This window comes from Taeniopygia guttata, chromosome 3 (genome assembly GCF_048771995.1).
Source record: "Taeniopygia guttata chromosome 3, bTaeGut7.mat, whole genome shotgun sequence".
Classification (NCBI taxonomy): Eukaryota; Metazoa; Chordata; class Aves; order Passeriformes; family Estrildidae; genus Taeniopygia; species Taeniopygia guttata.
In genome coordinates this window covers 83,210,421-83,235,437 of record NC_133027.1, presented here as the reverse complement: position 1 = coordinate 83,235,437, position 25,017 = coordinate 83,210,421, and the positions used below count along the sequence as shown (strand labels likewise).

Sequence of the window (25,017 nt, the reverse complement as noted above, 5' to 3'; positions counted from 1 at the left end):
TACATCAGGATTTTAGATAGCAAGTCTCCCGGGTCATATCAAGAGTCTGTGCAGGTAACTCTTTCTACTACAGCAAGTTTCATGAAGTCGCAGAACAGGGATGGGGACCATTTATAAGCTGATCAGTTCACATTTTTCCTGGTTGCCTTTTTCCCAACCTGTAGTGCAAAGCCTGCCTAATCTACTTCTGAAAAAAATTTAGGTTGACATTGGACCTGTTGGCACAGGTATGTGGAATATCAGTAGCTACTTATTCTACAGTAGCTGCGTCTATCCAAAATGTGTTTTTCTCATAGCATTCCTAATTCACCAGCCATTCCACTTGCTGTGATACTCCCCTTTGGAATTCATTTCCACTGAACAGAGTAATGCATAACTCTCCCTTTTTTTATGCTCTTGACGGTGGTAGCAGAAAGGACATGTGCAGCACAGATGTGCTATAATAGATACTGCTATTAAAACAACATCCATAAATGCAGAGCTGATTGTACCTGTTTGGAGGATGCACCTGAAAGTGATCATTCAACATAATGCAAGCCCAGACCTAATGACTGAATAATATTTCTGAAGTTAACTTTGCATCCTGTGAGAAAATCTCTTTTCCTAGCCCTTGAATTAATTGGTACTAAATTGATTTTCCTCTTTCTGAGGAGCTCTGCCTCTAAAAACCCCGTTCAAATATAAACTTTTTAATAATAACTTGCAAGGAAGAGAAGGACGATTTCTATCTTGCAAAAAAGAAAAACAAAGCTGTCCACAAAGATAGCATTTGTAGGTGTAAACTGACAGCTTGATTCTGTCCTGTGGAGAAGCTGCCAATTTAATATGGGCTTTTTCTGCAGATCATTTAGATGGAAAAATTTATCAATTTCCGTGAAAAAACAGGCAGCTGTGCAGATGAGGGAACAGATTAGATACTAGAGAATGCTCCCCTTACTCCCCCAAGGGAGATATTTTACAAGACAAGCTGTGAGAAAACTTCAAGCAGAGCCTCCAGATTCTTTAGACTCCAGAGTTCATCCCCAAACTGAATCACTAGAGGACCAATATTTGTTTACTCTGGTGCTTACAAAACTGCTTACTGCTTGTTTCATTTAATTTCTCTCTTCTCTGATAGCACATTGGAGGCTGGACAAGGTTGGAAATGCAAGTAACAAAAGCATTGTTTTTGTGATATTCTAATTACACACAAGCTTCATATGTGTGTATTGTATTTTATACCAGGATTGTATTTTGCCTCACAGCTTTGGCTTTTGATTACCCCTGTGCAGGACTGAACATTGTGTTAGTGGTCATGAAAAGGGAGTTGAGAAGGAGAGATCTGTTTGAGACTCAGATTTAAGATTGTTCTTGTAGCAGTCTGGAGGACACACCAGGAAAGAAGAGGCCTTGAGCCTACCTGTTAGAACATTGACACTGGTTTGTCATGAAGTACAGGTATGCAAAATTATCAAGTGATGAGGTAAGTATGAGCCTTTCATTAGCAGGAAACATAAGGAGTCCTAGCTTTGCAGCTTTTTTTTACTGCTGTGTAACTTTTCCCACAAATACACCTTTTTTAGCTGGCCAATAAATCAATCTCTTTATTCTAATCGCTGATGTGAGGTGGTTCCTTTCTCCTTAGTCAGAAACATTGCAATTATCTGCTTGATGCTGGACATGAAGCTCTGGGATAGAGGGTTTTCAGTGAAGGGCCTGTCTGTGTCCTTGGAAATTGCCTGTCCTAGTGGACTCAGCATAGCCTGGCACATTGACCTCCCTTAAAGTAATTTACAAAGCTTCTCTCTTAATTTAGCATGTCACCTGATGTGGAGAGATTCTCAGTGTATCATCTCGGATACTTTATTTTTGAGAGTGATTCCCTATATCAGAGAGTAATTCCTGTACTGTATGGAATGACTTGTGTATTACTGCAACCAGGGGTTTTATGGAAATTAAAAACTCAGTCTTTACCACTATCCCTATTTCTAGCAGAAAACCACTGCCCAGAAATTAATCAGGCTTCACTTTCATATAACCCAGTGCCTGCTTGCATTTGGTCTGGCAGCAGTGAAATCATAATTCTGTTTTGATGCGTTTGATAATAGTATAATTTTTCACATGTCAGTAGATTTATGATGGCATAAAAGCAGGATTATTACTTCAGTGCAGGAGAACATGAAGGAGGAGTTAAGGTGTAAGGGAGAATAGAGCTGTTCGCAAATGTATTTTTATCGTATAATGAAAAAATGTGAAGTTTTGTAATCTTTCATCTTCTGTAGTATCTCCTTTCTTATAGTGTGAGTGTTATCTCTTAAGGAACACTTTTTAATGAAAAAGCTAGCACATAAAGGTTCTGAGATCTTAAACGACAGATATTATTTTAATACAAAGTGTCAAGAGCATTGGACCCTTCCTGATTTGTGGTCACAGATCCACTGTGCTGTAATGGATATGGCACTATAGATATGCTCATTTCAGGTCAGGCAACCTTGTCCACTTTATTTATGATTATTATTAACAGAAATGCTAGCTGTCAGACACGATCAACATGAATCAGCCCAAGGCTCCTGTAAAAGGAGCTATAAAGACTCTTTAAGAGAATCACCAGAAGATCTCACAATTACTTTTGAAGTTCTGACACATTGGAGAGAGATATTTTTTTTCTTGAGATTAAGATCCTGTCTTTCAGTGCTCTTAAGTGCGTTATTTGTATATGTAGGTACTTCTGCCCTGAATGTCATACATGAAGCATCAGACCTACACTGACAGCTTTTGAAGAATAAAGCTAGTTCATATCCTTCACTGTTAGCCTTAGGTTAATTTTTGGGCTCTGTCTGGGTGCCTGTACAGTTCATGGACAGTGTAGTACAAAATTGTATATGTACAAAATTAGAAGAAAATAATAATAAAAAAATTCCTTTTGCATTATGGTACTTATTGAAAAATCCTGTCTTTCCTTTGTGAAGCACATAAGCCTTTCCCCTGAAGCTAACCTATGCATTTAATAAATATTCCATTTTTCTAACACCTATCATCGGTTCTGTAACATGATGTCAGCATATATTGGCCCAAAGTGACTGTTTAATCCGCACTGTGATGTAAGTATTATTCCAGTCCCCATTTTACAGATGGAGAAATGAAGGTAAAGAGTGTTGCTGACTTGCCTAATGCCCTCAGCCAAGTGAGAGCCAGATCCAGGGTTGAATTACAAGCACCCTCAACTCCTAACCTCAACCACAGCTGACTTTGCCATACATCCTCCTTTTCCCTTGCTGAGCAATAGAAAACAGAGTTCCATTTGTTATTTTCTTTTTGTGACAGGCCCTTCATCCTTCTTTGCCTGCAATCATCTGTACAACTACGTTGTACTTTGATTTCTTTGTTTACTCCATTAACCCTTTCCTGTAAGAAACAACAGCCATATTTCTTCCTCTGGCTTCAGCTTCTTCTCTCTTGAGTAGGCAGTGCTGTCTTGAGCACACTGAAGTATTAGGGCATAGTTTGTACAGTAACAAGTTGCAGCAGTTATTTTTTATTTTTTAACTCAGAAATTCTAAGTGTGGTGGCCCAGTGCCGCTCCATGGAAAGGCAGTGATAAGGGTGCTTTTATAGTACATGCTCCTGTATGTGATCAGGAAGTGCATTCTGGTTGAACTTTAGTTTTACCAAGGCTGTATTTGTATTCCAGGGGTGCAACAGATATGAGAGGGAGGCAGGCAGGGCAGAAAATTAGGGCTTGCAAGGTCTGTGTTGTATTCTCTGGTGTGCTGCTGGTTCACTGTATCACCTTGGGCAACTCGTGTAATTTCTATGTTCTCTTGTTACCAGCTCATAAAAGTAGATAATGCTGGTACAAAAAAAAAAAAAAAAAAAAAGTAATAGCAAGGTCCTTGGATCAGAAGTGCTATCTACCTGCCTTTTGCTCTTCTGGTTTGATTTTTAGCATCTTTTACTGAGTTTGGATGTATGCGGACATTGCTTTGCAATAATTCTCAATGAATAACATGTCTGGATGATTTCAGAGACGGAGCCTTGGTGCTAACTCTGGGACTCACCCACTGTGAGGTAATAGCAAAGGAAGAGTCTAGGCTCTTATAGGGTTTATCCAGTAAAGCCAAGTCCTGTTTGCATTTTCATGTTACATACATAAATGTGTAGTTTCCAGATTTTTCCTGCCCTCTCCTACATGTATTTACACATTCTTGTCCTTTACAGTGTTTCAGTAGTCTCTGTAAGGAAACCTAATTCCCTGAGAACAACACGAGAGGAGGGGTTCTGAGATGATTCATTGTGAACAAGGCCTTTTATGGAGATTACACTGATCTTCCTGAAGTATTTTCTTTCCTGTTCCCTATGAGATAGGTTTGGGACCTAAGAAAGTCCCCATCCCATGTAACATTGAGTTAGACCTACAGGCTTCAGTGTGTCACTTCTTGCAGCCCTCTGTTGAGATAGGACAGACTTCTACTAAGGAGTGTATCTCCTTTGATTCCTCTAGTTTTGAAGCTTTTTGGAGCTGAGTCTGAGCTTGGAGCTTTGCTGGTGCTGGGGCTTCGGTCAACAGGGCGAAACACTGAGGGCAGTGATCCGTGGCCCCAGCAGGGCTGGGGGAGCAGCAGCCATTAGGTGCTGGTTGGGACCCCTGCTTCGCAGCTGGAGTGCACAGGCCCTCTCCTGGGACTGGGGCATGAGAAAAAGATGTGAGGCAGAAGGAAGCAGCTCAAAGACATCAGACTTCGGGCATAAAGTCCTTCTCAGTAAAGCATTTCCCTGTTGTGTCAGTCAGAGCCACTGGTACTTAAACATTTTCCTGAACATTAAGTATCAGTGAACATCAGAAAACAAAAACCTAAGAGATATTATTGAAAGTCAGGCCAAGTAGAAACAAGACTGGGGCAAAATGAAGGTTTCCAAAGCTTGAATTCCTGAAGTTTAAAGCTATGTCCTGAGCTGGAGCTGTGTATCTCAGAATCTGGAGAGCCCTGCTTTTGTCAGTCTAGGATAGGATTTGGGTGTGTGTGTTTGTGCACATGCCTTTCATCTTCTTTGCATGGGGAACTGACTACAGATAATTAAAGATTCCTCCTGCAACATTTGATTCTCAATGAAAAACAGGACTAGATAATTTCAGAGATGGAGCCTTGGTGTTAACTTGGTACTGACTCCTTGCAGCTCTTTCTCAGTACTAATGTTCAACACCAAAGAAGAGCAGATTGCTACATGATTTTAAACACTTTAATAAAAAGACAGACTGTTAAGACATAACTAATTATCTACAATTAGCCTCCTTTTTCTTCATGCTCTGGGTTTCACTGATGGGATGGTTTTAAAGATGGTGGTATAGAGGTTCCTGGAAAACCCTGAAAACTCTATATTTGAATATATTTAGTCTCTGGAAGCACTTAGCTCCTTCTGTGAAAGCAGCAGAAAAAGCCAGAGGCTGAATCTACAGCCTGTAAATTATGAAAGTCTGTCTCCAACCAATATTGCAAAGCATCACTTTTTGAAACATGGCCAAAATTATAATGACGAAACAAAACACCACCAAAGAGAGTCTGAGCTTTTCTTGTTGAATCCAAGTGAAAAGGAATTTCGTTCATGTTTAGACTGCCTAAGGCACAGTGTGGGGAGCTGAAAATTGCCCTTTGTATCAGAAAGCTGTAGGGCACCTCCAGCATTTCTACTTTAACTTGCTTACAAGTGATGGCAGCTAATTGATAGCCTGTACTATGCTTTTACCATGACAAAGGATGTTTAGAATTATATGAGTAAATGCTGTTGGCATGCAGGCGACCACTTCATGCATGTGACTTGCTGACTGGACAGCCCTGGGGCGAGTAGAGGGAGGGGAAGCGCAGGTTTCAGCTCCAATTTTTTTTTTTTTTTTTTTTTTTTTTTTTTTTTTGTTCATTAAAACAACAGCATTGATTTTCCCAGGTCAAAGCCAGGCCATTTCATGCAGCAAATCTGTGTTGAAAGGGATCAGAGTAATCATTTTTTACACGCTTGACTACTGCATGCCAGCACTGAGCTTTCAGGCACATGAACATAGGAATGATTTAATAGAGGAAGTGGCAGCAGGCTATTGTGCACGGTGAAGGCTCCATGTAACATGCATGACTGAGTCGCACAACATTAGGCTGGGTGTAAATAAAACCTGCTCCTGACACTGCTACAGAATTGGCTCACTGGAATGCCTTCACCACTGTCCTGGTGGGAGCCACTGTTCTGGCTTTAGAGCCCTTCCCCCTCCAGCCTCTGCCTTTGCTGTCCAGGTGACTGGAGCAGCTCCTCAATGCAGTACTATAGTAATAATAACCAGTTTCTTAAATAATATTTCAATGCTGACAAATGCCTGTTAAACCAAAATCCAGCCTGAAGAGAGAGAAATGTTTAGAAGAGACTCTGGTTGTTTTAGTTTTTTTGTTTGTGTTTTTTTTTGTGGTTTTTTTTTTTTTTTTTTTTTGTTTTTTTTTTTTTTTTTGCTAGGAATTGTTGGTGATGTGCATCTTCCCTGGAGCATCTCCCAGATAACTTGTCAACCTGCCACATTGCAGAAGGGCTGCTTTCTGATCTGGTTTCAGCAGTGCCCATTCACCAGCTCTAAACTGCCCTGAAAAGCTCCTTTAAAAATAAGAGAGTAATTCAGAAAGGAAGGTTAAGAAATAAACTGGGTAGATAAAGATAAACTGTGTTGATAGAATAAAATTAGAAGATGGATGTACATCAGCATATTCCTTATACTGGTACAGAAACAACGTATCTAATATAGGTGTGGATGGAATATTATAAACAAGCATTGCTTCATTCCAATAAACATGAAGCAAGTTATTTCTTGCCTCAAGTGTCCTTGTACTTCGTATCAGTTGACAACAGTGGGCTTGCCTAACAGTCAATAAAGAATATGGCCTGAATTATTTTACAGTGAGATGGACATAGAAAATTTTCTTCTGAATGATGGATCCTCCCAGTGTATCCTATTCCAGGTATTTGGGTTCAACATGGTCCTTTCTATACAATCTGTGTAATCTGAGTTGTGAAGATGAGTGATTGCTGTTTGGATTTTCTGGCAATATAGACCTTGGTTCTTTGGTGTTTGGAGTACTGACTTCAAGATGGGAACCCTAAATACTTGTGGTGAAGTCCCCACATCATCAGAGGGGCCTTCCACTTGAAAACACTGGCAAGGACTTCCCCTTCAGGAGGGGAACTGTGCAAACTCTATGAAAATCCATTAAGTGAATAGCTGTGTTCTCTGCCCTGGCAATAAAATAAACTAGGAGAAAGGAGGTCAAAGGAAAGAGGAGGAGTTGGTTCAATCATGGACAATTGACCATAAGGGCAGATCCCACTAGGAAATAAGAATGAGAGGCAGTCAGCATCACATTTTAGACTCAAACGGAACGGAAGCCCAGCTGTCAGACAGTGAAGAGCAGCAGAGGAAATAGGATAGATAATCTTTGCTAGTAAGAAAAGCTTGACACCTGACATTGGTGCCGATGCTGTTGGAATAGCTTAGGTGTATTGTTCTAGTTAATCAGGTCTGGTTTTTATAATTTCCTTGGACTGTCTGGGGAGGAAAACCAAAATGCTGAAGAACAGGTTCTGTACAGAAAGGAAATTTTACATCTCATAACATTAAATGTTGTGGGGAATAGCTTTGGTTCCACATCCCACCTTTGAGCACACAATATAAACTTCTGAAATGTTGTTATATCGAGTTACAATTTCATTTTCTGCTTGAAACACCTTGAAATTTCTAGGACAGCAGTTGTTTTGCATCCCATTTGGATGCTTTGAAGAGATATGCATCACACTGTTTCTCATTAAGATTTTGTACTTGCAGTTTTTGCCTTTACCTTTTTCACAGAAAAGATGCTCAGTCTGGAATGTGTGCTTGGAAAGCAGCCTAAGGAGAACACTCCAAAATATACAGTACTTAAGCAAAACCAGACTTTTTAGAGCTCTTGCCTTGGTCAAAACACACTTTTATGAGCACACATCTTTTTGCAGTTTGGCAATTTCACTGAGGTCAGTGTGCCTTTTTATCCTTAAAGTTACTCTCACATACCTTGATCTGTATTTCTCATACCTTAAGGCTCCTCTGGGCTTACCTTTGCTGAAATATATTGTAGCTTCTGTACCACTCTTCACTCTTCAGATCTACTTTCACACTGCACGCCTTCACTGCTGTGCTACTCTTTTATCTTAAATTTAACCTGCCCAAAACTTAACCTATAGCTTAAGGTAGAGCAATAGATCTGTTGTAAAGTCAAATCTTGTATCCTCTGTATTTTCTTGGCTATTTCACAGCCTGGTTATTCATACTCAAGCTAGGTTCAAGAGGGGTTATTCTGAGAGAGTGCGTAAATTCAAACTAAGTGAAAAACATATTATTCAGGGCATTTAACAAATGGCATTTTGCTTTACATACTGCATGGTCATAAATGAATGTGAAGTTATTTTACCCTGAGTTCATCTTACTGTGTTTCTTTCTGATCGATTTTCGGTATATTTTTTTTTTTTTTTGAATGGAGGAATGAATTCTATTTACATGGTGGTAGGGTCAGCCATTTTGCCAAGGTGCAGAGGTGGGCAGAGGTGGGAGGGTGCTGAGATCTGCTCCTGTTGAGCTTCCTGGCTGCCCACTTTCTTCATGAGTCATACACAGGGAATAGAGGAGTAGTGTGCTGTAATTCCCACAAAGCATGTTATTTATTATAGAATCAAAACTGATGAGATCCTAACTCCATCAAGTGCACCCAATAAATTTGGGACTTCAGATGGATATTTTCTATATGAATGGAAAACTGCATTAACTTTAACAATTTAATTGTTGTGTGTTGTTAGGGATGAGAAAGCTGTCAACTGCTTTGTGATATTCACCCCAAAGCTCTGCTTAGGCTGTATTTCCTTACTGATCCAAATTAACGTAAAATAAGATAAGACCAGAGACTAAATGGAGAGGTCAGTGTCAGGAGCCTCCTGTCAAATGGCACCATTATTTTCTGCACCTGGGCTAATAAGCAGCCTACTAATCAGTGCATGTTTAGAACAAACTAGATCTACTTTTACCTTACAGGAAAGAATAAGAAGATCTTTCATTTTAATTCCCCCTCAAAGCACTCTACTCCTCAGATAAATCATCCTGAGATGAGTTCAGAGCTGCAGCCTATCCTGTTGTCATAACCCACAGGCAATCCAGACATGAGCTCTGGCTAGAAAAACACAATGAGTTAATGTCTCCTGCTGCACTCTCAGTTGCCTCTCTCCCAAGGGCCAAGTGCTATTAAAGGAAGCCTCAGGTTGGAGCACTCCTTCTAGACCACAGGCTTCTGCTTCCCATTGAGCCAAATGGATATGAATGGGAACAGAATACAAAAAAAAAAAAAACAAAAAAAAAAACAAAAAAAAACCCAAACAAACAAAAAAACCACCAAAAAACCCCCATAATTCCTCTACTTCATACCCCAGCAATCTGTTTTGCTTTGCTCCAAGTAGGAGCCTGGTGCTGTTCATGTGGCAAGGTGCATTGGAGCCATCCACCTGCATTTCCAGAGAGTCTTGGACCTGGACTTTGACTCTGACTGGAGACAGAGTGTTTCCAGTGGAGTGGTTTAAAAGTGCTTCATTACACAAGAAGGTGGTTTTAACAGCCACAGTGGGGAAAAGAGGAAGAAAATCAAGCATCACAGAAAAAGGCACTTAATCGTCATCCAGTCATGCATGGAGGACTGGGCAGAAGGAATTTCCAGTCTGCTCAGCTGCTTCCTTGAAATTCTACAGCTAGTCTAAAGGCATATCAGGAAAGGAGATGTGACCATGCTGTGGGGCAGAAAGGAAAAATAATTAACAGCACTGGGTACATGTTGCCTTTATAAAAGACAACCAGAGACCTGGTTCAGGGAACAGCACGGCAGCCTGCTCTTGGCCAGGCTGCTCGGGCTAATCAACAGACGCATACACCAATATGGCAGACGGTTGAAAAGCGTTTATTATCCTATTTCGTGGGTTTAAATAGCTTTTAGGGGTCTTTGCTACGTCAGAGGGGGGTTGGGGGTCTCAGGGGTTAGTGGGTAGTGGAAATTTACTAGAGCAGGTGTGGCTGCATTCCTCTGAGGCTTCTGGAGTTAGAAGATAGCGTGGGGGAGAGAGAGAGAGAGGGGGAAGGGTCTATCTTTCCGTCACACCCCGTAATCTTCCGTTCGCCTGTCCCTTACCTACCACATCTCCCCCCTCCTTATCACATACAAAATGAGGTAGTCGTAGGTATAGGCACTGGAGTGAGGTACAAACTTGCAACTTGTTAAGGAAAGGGTGGTTTAGTAGATCTGGGTAGATTTTTTAAAACTACTTCTGAAAGCGAAGAGACTGATTTTTCTAGGTAGGAGGTGGATTTCTCGATTCTCTGCAGGTCTTCGTTGATGGTCATTTGCAGCTGAGCGAGTCCGTGCTGCTGGGTTGCGATGGCTGAGACACCTGTGGCTGTGCCAGCTGCTCTCAGGCCAAGCAGCATTGCGATAGTTATACTTGTGATGATTTCTCTTTTGTGGAGTCTGTTAGGTTCTTCGAGAAGATGGTATATCTCTTCGTCTGAGTGATGCAGGACCTTAGAAACAATCAGAACTTGAACACAGAAATCGATAGAGTTATTAAACTTGGCAAGGAACATATAAGGATTCACTCTGGGTTTCTGGCAAACTTACATCTCAAATGTGGATGGGACTACTTACTTATTGGTCTTCTGTGGGGAGTGTCCCACTTGCACTGGTGGGGGGTACTGGCTGTGGAGTAACTGAAGGGGGTATCTAAAGCATTGCTTTCGTAGAAAAGGGGGTTTAATATCATAGCAAAACTAATAGGGGTTAGTCAGGTTTGATTTGGTTTCATTTAGGGTTAGTAAGGTAGCTTCTAAACAGGCTGGCTATGTGGAACACGAAGGATGGGGTATTTATTATGGTGACTTTTTTGAGCACCTTGTTACTTGTTGCACGACCCACTTAAATAGCTGATGAGGGTAGTGGCCTGGGCTAGCTTGTTTCCTTGGCCACAAGCCTCTAAACAGCAAAAATGCATAAAGACACTGTGCACGTTTGGGTTTCACTGCTGTGGGACGCTCAGGTTTTGTCTGGTGGCTTGGTGGTCTGTCGTCTCTCTCTGGAGCAGGGGTGTGCGTGTCATGGGGACGGTCTACAAGCATGTCCTCCAAACAGAACTTACAGCATCTAATTAGTTTTGTTTTGAGGGTCAGGCTTGATCGGCAGCAGTGGGTATGCAGCAGTGGCTCTCATAGTCTCACCACGTGGGGGTCCTGACTACCACAGAGGCAGCACGTCCTCTACATCCCCGGGGGCTTTCTCCCCACTTTCATGGCCAGGGCTACCCTGGAGTCCCGTATCGGGGCGTCTCTTGCTGACTCTGCGGCACGGGCGCCGCTTGCGGTGGGAGGGGCTGAGTTCGCCCGCGCGCTCCCTTCCCCCCGTGTGTCTGGGGCTGGGACCCATATTCCTTGGCGAGACGCCCTTTCCTCCCGCAGCTCCAAGGGGTATTGTGACCGCTTTTCGGTGCGGCTTAGAACTCTATTCGGTTTTGTTTTGAATCGCGATGGCTTTGTTCTCTTCGTTTTAGAGTCCCGGCCGGCTTTCGCCGGCTCCTCCGAGCTGGTAGAGCCGTTGCCAGGCTCCGCGCCGGAAATGAAATGCCAGCGTACTTCCGGGGCTCCGCGCCGTTTTGTTCGGCCCCAAGCTCGCTCCACCCCGCGGGGGAGGGGCCGCTCCCGCCCCCCCGGCTTGCCGCGCCCCCTGCGGGGGGTGGTTTTTGCCTTATATGGTGGCGGCTCCCGGCACGGCCGCTGATTGGCTCTGTGCCCCGAGCCGCTCTCCGCCCCTTTCTCTCGCGCGCGCGCGCCCCTGAAGTCGCGCGGTTTTTGAGTTTTCGCGCCGAGACTACCCGGGCCCCGCCCCCCTCCGCGGCATTCGGCGCCATTTTCAAAGCGGCCGCATGGCCGGGCGGCCGGGGACTCTCCCCGAGCCGCGGCCCCTGCGACTCCGGCCTCTCCCGCCAGCTCTCGCCAAAAGCGCCCTGCGCGCGGCTGCGCCTCTGACAGCGGATTTCTGATCGGCGGCGGCGGCGGGACGGATTGGGAAGCGGCGGCTTCTCGGGGTTTTTCTGCGGCGGGGGTTTCTCGGGGGTTTTCCGCGGCGGGGGTGTCTTGGGGGGCCGCCGCGGCGGGGTTCGGCGCCGCTCCGCTCGGCACGCTGGCGGGGAAGCGGCGCGGAGCCGCGGGCGGATCCGGGTTCCGGCGAGAGCGGAGCCGCGCCGCTCGGAACGCGCCGCTCCGGGGGGCTGCGCTGCCTCTGCCGGGCTGGGCCGGGCTCAGCTCCGTGGCGGGGCCGGGCTGCGCTCTGATCCGGGGGAGGGGATGCCGCGCTGAGCCCCCCCGGGTCTCCAGTCCCGGGTGGACCCTCCTTAGGGACGGTTTGCGCTTTCGCCCCCATCTCGAGCCCGGGTTTAACTAATAAACACGTGCGCGCTGAACTCTGCGTCTCTTGCTTTTCTATTGCCCTGCGCGGGGTTTTTTCTACTTCGCCCCGTGCCGTAACATTTTTGCCACTGTCTGAGGATTTCGCCTCCCCGGCTAGCGTGGCTGTATACTGTTCCCATATTCCCGGATGCATAGCATCCACTGAGCATTCGGTTGCTCCAAGCTCAGGCAGCCTTGCTATAGCAAGATAAAAGTTCCTGAGCTTAAACTCGATACTCCTTTGCTTCATACTTACGACCCATGCGACGCTGTCCATGACGCTCGCGGGTCCCGGGACGTCTCCCCTTGCGCCTAGATACGGTCCGACCGTTCCGGCCGCTGCTTCTGTCCAGGTGTATCCCGTCCACCGGGGGGTTTTTCCTTTTTTTTTTCTTCTTTTGTCCCGGGTTTCGGCACCAGTATGTTGCCTTTATAAAAGACAACCAGAGACCTGGTTCAGGGAACAGCACGGCAGCCTGCTCTTGGCCAGGCTGCTCGGGCTAATCAACAGACGCATACACCAATATGGCAGACGGTTGAAAAGCGTTTATTATCCTATTTCGTGGGTTTAAATAGCTTTTAGGGGTCTTTGCTACGTCAGAGGGGGGTTGGGGGTCTCAGAGGTTAGTGGGTAGTGGAAATTTACTAGAGCAGGTGTGGCTGCATTCCTCTGAGGCTTCTGGAGTTAGAAGATAGCGTGGGGGAGAGAGAGAGAGAGGGGGAAGGGTCTATCTTTCCGTCACACCCCGTAATCTTCCGTTCGCCTGTCCCTTACCTACCACAGTACATTAAACAGAAGGTCAGATCTGATGCTTGTAGATATTGCTGGCTCTAAAAGTTGTTGAACAAAAGAGAGACTGTATTTACACTCTGATGAGTGTAAATTTGAGAGACTGCTTCTGTGAGACACCATGGCTAAAAGCCTGAAAAGAATTTTAAAACATATTTAATGCCTAAATCCTTTTGCTCTTGATTGACACTAGGATGATACTCAGGACCCTTCCCATCTAAGCAAGCAGAGGACTTGTTTCCCAGGAGGGTCTGAGCCTTTTTCAGGATCTCTGCCTGTATGTAATAAAATTGAATAGTCCACCGTGCTCTCTCATCTCCCTTGAAGTGTGCAGCTGCTCCCAGCATTTGGTTACCTGCCTCTAACACTGCTGACAAGAGTCACCATTAGAATCACAGACCCCTTTGCTGGGTTCTTCCCAAGCTGTCTGTCTTGTTGTCAGGTTTTGGCTACAGTAATGGGTCAGGCCTTGCCTTTCCTTTAATCAAGATCTGACTCATCTCTTGATCAGGCAGTTTAATCTACAGATTAACTGAAATGCATTCAAGGTAATGGAATGCTGACATTGTCTTCCAGTGACTGGTACCACAGAACTAAAATAACTCCTGCTTGCTGGTATTTGTATGGCTTCATTTGTTCTGGCATGAGTATTTTTGCTGGGCTGCAGTTTGAGCAATAAACACAGCTATGATAACTATCATAGGATGACAATCTCAGGTTGTTTGGTACAAAGGGGCCTTGTAGAGCTTCATGTCTGCCCAGAACTGTCTGTCAATCAGCTCTGGCTGTGCTCTCTTTTTCCTGCAATGGGTTATCTCAGATGTATCCAAATAAAAGCTCTGTAGACTAGGCTTCCCAATAGACCATTCTCATCCATTTAAAGTTAGAATTTGAAGGTTAATTACTTGTCTCTAACAGAGACCTACCTGGTCTCTAGCACAGATTATTGTAGTCAGAAATCATGGGATAAGATGCGAATAGTTCTCAAAGTCAGCACAGAAGCAGACTCCCATGAATGAAGCTAGGTAATACTTCCTTACTTGAAAATCAAAAAATTAGGAAATCAATAGATATTTTGGGGTTTTTAACTTTTATCGAAGCACCAAGTTGACAAACATGTTGAAACTATTTACATTCAAGTCTCAATAAATATAATGTGGGAAATTCCTATAAGTCATTTTATCTTATTTTTAAAAATAAAACCTGCATGATCATTCAGCATTTCTTCCCTGCTGTTTGGCATCACTTATGTATATGCAGCCAAGAACGCCAGTAAATAGTTTCATTCAAACTTGCTGGCTCTGGCTTTTGTTTTTGGCTTCTCCCATCCTTTTATTCCTGCTGTGTTCTAGGGAAGACCCTGTGTCAGATACAAACCTTTTTGTTTGGGTTTTTTGTTTGTTTTTTTAATTTTTTTCCAGCCAAGCCATTGCTCTGATTGTACTAAACTAAACAAGGAAATACAACCAGTTGGTTTTATTTTTCGTGTGTGTTTTTGTTCTTTCTCCCAACAAACCACTGCCATTAGGCCAGGGACATATATATTCCTCCTTGCTCTACCGTAGGCCCTGACTTGGCATCTTATGTGGCAGACACTTTGCAGAGGCTGGCTAATACTTGTCCTTTGACAGTAAGGGTCAGTGGCAGTACAGAGCTAGGAAAGCCAGGCTAGACCAGGTCCATCCTACTGGTTTGGGTCCTTCATCTGCTCTCCTGTATGTGGTGAGGCCTAATCAACAGGGAGCAGACACAGGCTCTGTAAACTTCAAGGGATATGTGCCCTCTGAGTGTCAAATCCTGGAGTCAGGCACCAAGGACCACTGAGGTGGGTCGGTACTGAACACTGCACCTACAGATCCCATGGCCTCCCTGGGTTTTCCCTCCATTTTCTTCTGTGTCTGAGAAGGCCAAACATGCATCATATGTAGACTTCTCTGCAATGGAAAGGAGAAGCTGTTGGGGAAGATGAAACAAGAAAGCCTTATAAATATGATTGCCTGGCAAAAGATTTAGGAAATACACAGATTGAAATGGTAACAAGTTTTGAGATACCAAACCTTAGTTACTGCACAAGTAGAAAACAATAGTATAGCCAGGATGAAAACAATCCCCCCTTCTGGTTGAACAATGCCCGTACCTACAGATAGGTCCAAAGGTCAAATGGACTCTTCTATCTCACCCCCCAAAATGTATGGTTCATCCCCCATCTCTAACCCTCCCCTGAAACATCAGGTGTCTGTGACCCCATTGGCCCAAGTCTTGTTCCAGCCCACCTTGAAGCCCCCTGATAAGGGGTCCCTGGGGAGCCAGACACCCTCTTGGAACCTCCACCCTCTTGGAACTTCCACCCTCTTGGAACTTCCACCCTCGCCTGGAACATCCTCTTATCTCCCTCTACCCCTTGCCTCTCCCTTCCCCCACTCCCTGGGGCCTGCCACGTGCTGCGTCTGGCAGCTCCAAGCAGGGCTTTTCACCCTCTCTAATAAACCATATATTCTAAGAGCAGCCTTCAGAGATCTCTTGTCTCCATCCATCCAAACCGTCCTGGAGTCCAACTTCCCCGCAAAGCAATAGCTGTGCTAAAATGCAATGGCACTTTCTCCATTTTCAGGTTCACAGAGGAAGAGGCTTATTCCAGCTTTATCCCTTGACACGGCGTCCCCAGCAAGGAAGCCTGCCAACAGCCCTGGGGTGCGCTGGGTGGATGGGCCGCTGCGGAGTGGGCAGAGGGGGCTGGGGGAGCCCTTTGAGATCAAAGTCTATGAGATAGATGATGTGGAGAGGCTCCAGCGACGGCGAGGTGGGGACAGCAAGGTAAGTGCCGTCCATGTAATCTTCTGGCAGGCATAAATTGCAAAGGTCAGCATTTAAAACATACGATTGGAAGAAGCATCTGAGATTGAGTATTTTAGAGTAATGATGGATTATAGACTTCATTATTATTTTAAGGCATTTTTTCTTTCTAGTTTCTGACAGTTGTTGAAGCTGTTTGTGATGTTTGGAGAAACTTGTTGGAGTGGGGTTTCCACTGCACTTCTCCCACGGCAGATTTGTTTACAGAGGAGATTGTGAAATAATGTTGAGATCTTCACACAGGCTTGGATGAGGATAGTTCTGTTATTGGAATTGTTTCCACACTAGCGAGGGTAGCACAGTCCTCAGATGGTTTCATTTGCTGCAAGTCTTTGTGGCTGCCACCCCTCAGAAGTCATGTGAGGCCAGGCTGGCTGACTCCAGCACTGCACTTCATGCTGTTACTGCGCTCCAGAGCTTTACAGAAAATATATCTTCTTTATTAATGACTATGAATTGCTAGAGCTTTTCATAACATGCTCCCTTTGTTTAAGGATGTTTCAAATTTGATATTGCTACCAGTTCTCTTATTTTAAAATATGACTAATGCATTACTTATGCACCAAGCACAGGGTGCATTTAGGCTTTCAATACAGCAAGCAATGGATTTCCTACTCCCAAGAGCTTAGATTTTCCTAGCCAAACTCTGGTGAAAAAAAAGAAATGTTTTCCTACAGTTAATCTAATTTCAAGATGCTGCCTGTTATTAATTATTATGGTTTATTATTAACTACCATTGCAAAGTCTCCAAAGCTCTGATGGAAAACATGAAAACCAAACAACAGCAATAAAAATAAAGCAGATGATGGATGATTTCATGCAGTGATTCATAAGCTTCCAGAATAAATGGCTCATTGTCAGTGTTATTGACTGGAAGGTCATTTCACTTAATGGACGTGGGTATTTCTTCTCATCTTCACCTATTCGTTCCCTGCTTCTTTTTCCTGGCTGGCAGGAAGTGATATGTTTCAATGCCAAGCTGAAAATCCTGGAGCATCGCCAGCAGAGAATCGCTGAGGTCAAGGCCAAGTATGAGTGGTTAATGAGAGAACTGGAGGTGACCAAACAGTACCTGATGCTGGATCCTAATAAGTGGCTCAGTGAATGTAAGAGCATTGTTTTATTGCCTGAACTCATAGGTTTCCTTTGGTTTATTTAATAGGGGGATGGAAGGAAGCAGAAATGTCTGGTAAGAGTGAGATGTAAGCTACTGTTTGTAAACTAAAATGAACCAACATAGGACCTAAGGGCAAGCTTTAGATTGACTGTCTTTCTAGACTAGTTCCTATAATTCTCATTAAATGTTAACTGTAGAACAGAACAATCCTTTTTGCCTGAGAGCTGAAGGTTGAAATGGTGCAGCATTCTAGTGGTAGATGTTGCCATCAGTAGATTAACGTTCACGCGTTTCAGTCCACAGCTCCTGAAAATGAGATTTTTTCTTTTGGCCTCAGATCACTCAAACATATGAGCAATATTATAAATCTGCTCTTCTACCACAAAATAACACTGTGGAGCAAACTTGTCCCTTGGCAGCAGTGGGCTTACATGAAATGAAATGAAATTTGGCCCATGTTTTATAACTATAGATGTGTAAAGTTCAGACAGCTTAAAGAGCATTCACATGCAAATGAAGAAGGACCTAAGCACCTCTAAGGAAAAAAAACCATAAAGAGTACTGCAGTAGTTATACAACAGTTTTTAGTATTAGCAAACAGATAAGTTAATATCAAAGAGTTCCAGAAAAAACCCACAATGTGCAAAAGTTTATTTAGGATAATTGCAAGTGGCAAAAGGAGACTGGCTGGTGTGTTTCCTTACAACATCCTAACTCTTCCTTTGACAGCTGCTTTAAATTGACACCAGGTAGGTACATCCTGCAAATCAACCACAGTATAGGTTTCAGGAACACTATAAAGGAAGAGAGTTAAAAATGACCGTTTTAAAGAGAGAGAGAATTTGCTGTGCATTGCTGTCCCCTTACTGTGTAATTTGTTTGTAATTCCAATGTGGCAAGTGCAAAAAGCCTGGAGGGTTGTGCTGACTCAGACAATGCATCTCACACTTGGCTTCCATGGAAGCTGCTGTGCACCTGTGTTGGAGAGATTGATGACCTTGGTGGAGTGGTCTAGAGGGAATCACATGGGATAGGGAGAGGTGTGAGGACGGAGGAGCCTAGAGGTTTGTTTTAAATTCCAAAGGCAAAAGCATCTGCATTTCTGGTGAGGATGACAGACCAGATCGCTCCAGAAAGCATCCAATGCACCTTAAAACTACTTTTCATTGTAGGCAAGCTGCTGTATCATTTTAATAATCATTAAACCAAAAAGGCAACTTTTAAAGACAATGGCAAGCCAGAGGTGATGTTGTATAGAGTACTGATGAGTTTGAAGACTTGAATTAGCTCTGACTCTCCACTAACCATCACTAAGTTTTGTCTCCTTTTCCTATCTGTGTATTTTCTTTCTCACAGTTGATCTAGAGCAGGTATTTGAGCTGGATTCTCTGGAATACTTGGAGGCCCTGGAATGTGTGACTGAGCGTTTGGAAAACCGTGTCAACTTCTGCAAGGCCCATCTCATGATGATCACCTGTTTTGACATCACCTCTAGACGCCGATAAAGGATGAACCTCAAGAGAATTTCAGTGTGCATCTCTGCCATCCTTCTTTTCCCTTCCAAACAGCATCCCAAAGACAAAAGAATGAGGATGAAGGTTGGAGTAAAGTCTCAGCTGTGTGTATGAAATATTTGTTATAATATACAGAGGAGTACTATTAAAAAACAAACAGAACAAGCATGGAAAATGGAGATAGAAGGTTGTTGATACTCTTAGCCTAAAAGAGCACTTTGCAGAACCTTTTGAAGACGTCTGTAAATAAGAACTGCTGGCAGAAGACACTTCTTTCCCTGCATTAGCTAAGGAAGGAGGAAAGGTGGTTGTGGGACTTCCATTGAGAGGTTCATTAAAAGAAAACTTATCCAGAAAAACTGTTCAAGTGCCTTGCAAATCTTTGTTATCCAAACATTTATGTTCATACTTTATTGTGTACAGATGGTGCTAGTCAAGAAAACAAAAAGGAAAAAAAAAATACACTTTTGAAATGTATTTACAGCTTGTTTTTCTCTTGGTGTTTTCTCCTATTTCAGACTTGCTGTTTCTAAGTAACTTGTGTTTGTAGAGATATTTCCTAATCAGTACAACATATGAATAAATGTTAACTGTCTTTTCTTGTTACCAGAGTAAGGCCACTCAAAGAGAAATTCAGCTTTCCCAGATGACACAAACATATTTCTAGCAGAGAGTAAGGGCTGTTTAAATGCTCTTCTGTACTCTCTTACATGCTGGAGAACACTGTCATTTTCCCAATCTGTAGGTTTTGCAGTGTATGAGAGAGAAGTGACATTACTGTGAAGTAAATATATTTTCAATTTGATCCAACCCCCATAATTTTTTTTCTTGTTCGTACATGTTTTGCTTTGTACTGGCTGGAGTTATGAATGAGGAGGTACTTTTATCCTAACCCCTTTTTCTGGTGCTAGTAACTTGCTGGAAAATTGTCCTCTAGGCTAAGGGTTCCCATGTTTATCAGTCAAAAAATGAGTGATTTGTTCTTGCTTCAGACTATGACTGGTAAAATTTAGCTTTGCCTCTTTACGACATATACCACTGCGAGACGTGCTTTGTCAGCTTCTGATCCTTGGCCCTGTGTGTCCATACTCAGAGATGCACCTGAGGAGTTCAGGCTCTGCTCAGCTCAGCACATCTGGAAATAAAGAAAATTACTAGATACAGCACTGCAAGCATGTTGGCTATGGCATCTTTACTAATCCTCAGTACCTGAACCCATGGCAAAATTCACATTGATATCAAAAGGACAAGGGCCTGCACCTCCATGCACATCCAAGAATTCTACTAGTTGGTCTCTTTATCTACAAAACAGTATGTGGGAAGGAACATATTTTGTATTTCATAAACAAATATGCAAACCCCACATTTTAATTACATATGAGCATGAAGAATTATTTTCTTGAATTACGTTTCTTATTTCTCTATACTGAAATAAGCACATTCACAAAAATTCTTCTCTCAGATACATTTCTACTGCCCTCCTGTTGCTTATGAGGAAATAAGACTATCATTTAATATACTCAAAATGCATCAATTAACTGCTCCTCTTATTTTACCTGCATCACTGTATCAATGCTGTCTTACAATATGCCAAGCAGCAAGTCCCAATGGCAAAATAATACTCATAGACTTTCTAGTGGTTAGGTGAACAGAAAAGCTTTTTTTAAAAAGTAGAAGTAACAGTTTTTTAGTTTTATTTTCTTTTAGTGCTCTACAACTTGTAATAATGAATCTTACTTACTCTATTGCCTTTGTTACTAGATTTTGTAGAAAATTCTTAGAATCTATAGGATTATTTGGGAAGGAAAAAAGATCCTGTGTGAAAGTCACTTTCTAGTCTGTTCCACAGCAATTTCTTATCATGAAACTGATATTCTAAGTATCAAAGACATATCCCTTTCTCTCTCAAAGAAAAAAACCCAACCAACTCTGAAAATCCCCCCAAACAATGCAATTTATCTGGCTTTCTTCTCTTTATAGCAATTTCAGTAACAGTTACTATGTATTGGTTTTTTGGAGGCCATCTCTTCTCTGCAGGGCCCCATGGATTGAGAACAGCTGCTGAGAGCCAAGGAAATAATCCCTGCACACAGTCTCTGACTTACATAGGAGTGGTGATGCTTCTATAAATCAAGTGGACACATTTTGGAGCGATTGTAAAATACCTATTGCACGTAATATTCCTCACCCACAGTAACTCAATTATTCATTGATGCTCGATTTGGTACTTCTGTAGCTTAGGAGGCATAGCAAAAAAGCATGTTTTAAATGGCATAGCCATTGTTTTAAAGACTAAGAGCATATGTTCACCCTGTTTATCACAATGGACAAAAATTGGTCCTTGAAACCAAATTGATTATGTCAAGGATGCATTTTGAATGTTAAAAAATATGTACGAATTGAACAGAATCATAGTACTTACAAATATTTTCTTTCTGGGGACCTAATAGAGTAGCCATTAACTCCCATAATATACTAGTACTCGTATTCTAAAATCCGTATGCATTCTTTACTTTCTGTCATTTCATTTCAGAATTTGCCACTATGTTTTTCAGAATTGTGATGGCTTAATACAAAAAAAAACAAGGAATGAAAAATTTGTGGAGATTTGACATTATGAAATATCTTCTTAAAAATAGCTTTTTACTTCAGAATTTATATTAATATTACTCAAGTATTTGCAAAACAGATAAATCAAAACATTCAGGACTTTATTATGGAATTGATCTCAGTTTGCAGTAGCCAGCATTTTAGAGAAGATACATACACTTCTGCAAATCATCCAGGAAGCCCTATTCTTTAAGGCATTGCCAGCATAATGTTTCTATGTTGATTTTTTTAAAGGCATCATGTAACCCAAAATACACAAGAGCAACATTAGTGTAATGTCTAATCATTTGCACGTTCAGAAATCAATCTTATTTCCCTGGGACAGCTTTAGTAGGAAACAGCAGTGTTCACGTAATTAGATTTGAAGGTTAATTCTTTGTTCGCACGTGTCACGGGAGATCTCAGCTCTTCATTGTCATGCTGTGAGATGACTGAACACCAGCACGGCTCCAGATCCCCTCCGGCACCTGGGGGCTCTTCCTGAGAACTGCTGCTCTTGGCATACGTGAACCTTATCCATACAAGTGACAGGAGTTGCTCTATAGCCACAAATTCAAGTGTAACCATGGACTGGAGACTTCAGCTGTGCTTAGGGTGATTCAGACATCCCTCCTGTCTGTGTCAGCTCTCACAGCAGGCAGAAGCTGCTCTGGCCTTGTGAGCTGGGTCAATTTGTGCTCTGAATGGTGTGGGAGAGCCCTAATTCCTGCTACATTTGTCACACATCTTTCTTTTGCCATGCATGCTTTGCATTTGCCTCAAAATGATTCCTTGTCAATTCATTCAGATCTAGGTAATCCAAAGTAATCCTTTATAGAAGGACAAGGAAGAAAACTAATACTCTCCTTTCTTAGGTTTTCTTCTCATCTAACCTGTTCTGATAAACTGAGGCACAATTGCATTAAGAATCAGAAGAGTTATAACAGAATAAACCCAGTTGTGAGGAAAATCCACTCGCCTGCAATTTTTTGGCGTGTTTACTGTTAGTTATATAGTAGCAGATTATGCTACTCTTATGTATTTAACACCCCTTCATGGGGTGTTAAATAGCCATACAGGGCTATTGCTGAACATCTGTCTTTGATCCAGTCTAAGAAGACCTACTGCCATAAATCCTAGCTTCTGAAGCTTGCAGGTCCATAAAATAGTATGGACCTGCATCCTGCATGGTATCAAGCAATGGCATGATCCTCTGACATGATTCTTAGTGAGAGCTGCATAAAATGTACAAAAAGGGATCAAAGATACACTGTCATTTTTTCTTTTATCTCCAAACATGGCAATTACAGATGCTGAAAGCTGTGAGTGATGCTGGGAGCAATACATACTAAATCTCATGTTTTCTCACAGAAAACAGTCTGTCTTGAAGTGTGGGCTTTATTTATTCACCTTTTTTCATTTATCTCAATAATATGGTTAAAATAGGGACCTGTGGCACGGAATTCAAATGTGATTACAGTTGAAAAATACAGACTATTTTACAAAAATCACCTTTTACAAATGTTTGTGATTTTGCTGTATCATTTTTAATGAGCTAAAAATAATTGCTGAAACAAAAGTTGTACATACACTGATAAATACACACGCACACAGCCTGAGATGCAGGGAACTGACAGAGCTGCTCACAGATGGCAACATCACCACTCCCCTTCCCTCCTCCGAGGATGCCTACCTATAAAACCATTCCCCTTGCACTCACCTGGATGAAGTTAACTTATGCCACACTATAGGGAAACCTTATGCTTGAAACTCTTCCAAGGGCTTCTTTAAAAGCTTCTTTCTTACCCAGGTTCTTCAGCCTACATAGCCAAATTGCTGCAGTTCCCATGTAGAACCTGTTAAATCCTGTAAAAGTATTCCAGATTAACTACTCTATATTTCAGAGTGTCATGAAATTGCAACAAGATATTTATAATCTCAGCTCTTTAACACAACAATTTCTGCATATGCTTGAGGCATACAGCATAGTTACATCAACTGAGAGTCTGGACTCTTGGTGGTCTGTGAAGCTTTCTGTCTAGTCCTAATAGAGTTAAAATTGTAAATTCAAGCTTCTGCATTACAGAAGCAAATTCAATTCTCCCAAACCAGAGGCTGAGCAGCCTCTGATGCCAGTTCATATGATGGGTAAGATGGTTGCACAGCATCAGGGATGCACCAGCTCACTGCAGAGATCATTAAATACCAATAGGAGTGGATGATGACCATAGAGAGAGGCATTTCTTCTCAAATCAATGGATGGTGGCATACCTCGCTTAATCCTGATGTCCTTGTGGTCTGTGTTTTGTAACTCCACAGGCTTTTGCATTGGCAACACACAGCAGTTTTTAAATACACAAGGCTGACTGTTGCTAGCTATCCTAAGATGTGTAAGAGGTTTCCAAATAACCATAGCAAACAAAACTGTGAATGATTTGTCAATGCAAAGTTAATAATCTCTCTCTCTTGCATTTATTGTGCGCTCATTCCAGGGTTATCTGAGCTTCCATACCTGTTTCTGGAAATAACAGACCATTCTATTATTGTCTTTATCTTTTCTTCTTTCTCCTTTTCAAGCAACCTTTCAAAACAAACACAAAAAAATAAATTTCCCTTGGAAATGTAGCACCCTTTTGCCACCAAATTCACGAACAGCAGTCTCATGCTCACTTATGCAAACTTTTGAAGCTCACAAAGGGCATGATGATTCTGCAAAGAATGGAGGTGCTGAAAGTAGCTGAAATAATAGCATTCAGTAGCATTCAGCTAGAGTATTTCAAACTACCTTCAACCCCTCCTGGACAGGAATAAAACACAACCCAAACCATCTTACTTTGAGTGGTCCTACTTTTGAGCAAACTTTATAATGGTAATAAATTGGTGCTTGAGGCAGTTTCAGCTATATTACATATTCTCTATATACTATAGATATGGATGTATTCACCCTCTTTATTGTATATGTATGTGTGTGAATATTTACATGTAGCACACATACATATATGTTTTATGTATGCATAGATACTAACTTTTCTACATTTTACTTCTTTCCCACTCATAGCTGAAACTGCTGGTTACTAACATCCACATCCACATCATATTCTATGTATGAAGGATATAATTTATTTGTAAACTCAGGATGTTCTTGTTTTATAGAGTTGCTTGTATTTTATAATTTATTTACACATCATGGTTGGAAATGCTTATCTAAGTGCTATGCATTGAAGTGTATGTTTGCTAAACCCATTTCACTCTGTCCATGGCTATGTTCTTTCTCATTATAACAGTGGTATAAAATAGTGCTAAGGAGGAGAGAAACTGAGAGATGTAGAGCTTATGCTGGTCCCATCATTGAGCAATTCTGGGAGAGGATGTATCAGTAATATATATATATATATTTTATCAACTAAATTTTATGGCAGCAAAAGGAGAAAGAACAGCATGAGGACAAGTTCAAAATATGATAAGTCACAGCCATTTCCAAGTTTGTTAACAAATGCATTGAACCTTTTGCCATTAAAATTGTAAAGTTTATTGTTTGCTGGCTAAAAAAATATCCCTTTTGTGGTATTTGAGGTGTGAAACATTGTCAAAAATATGATGTCTGGAAAAAATCAAACTATAGTGGCATTAAATGTTTACTTTTATCTTA

General features: G+C 42.1%; 1 protein-coding gene across 2 annotated transcripts in view; it reads left to right on the top strand.

The window, feature by feature from the left end:
• The window catches only part of KIF26B (kinesin family member 26B), a 285,876-nt gene extending 260,859 nt beyond the window's left edge, over positions 1–25,017 (top strand). For both annotated transcript variants that reach the window (XM_072927225.1, XM_004176410.6), the window contains exons 13-15: positions 15,907–16,109; positions 17,104–17,254; positions 18,622–25,017. In XM_072927225.1, coding sequence (XP_072783326.1) covers positions 15,907–16,109; positions 17,104–17,254; positions 18,622–18,770 — 503 coding nt within the window. In that variant the 3' untranslated portion in view covers positions 18,771–25,017. The remainder of the gene's footprint in view (positions 1–15,906; positions 16,110–17,103; positions 17,255–18,621) is intronic.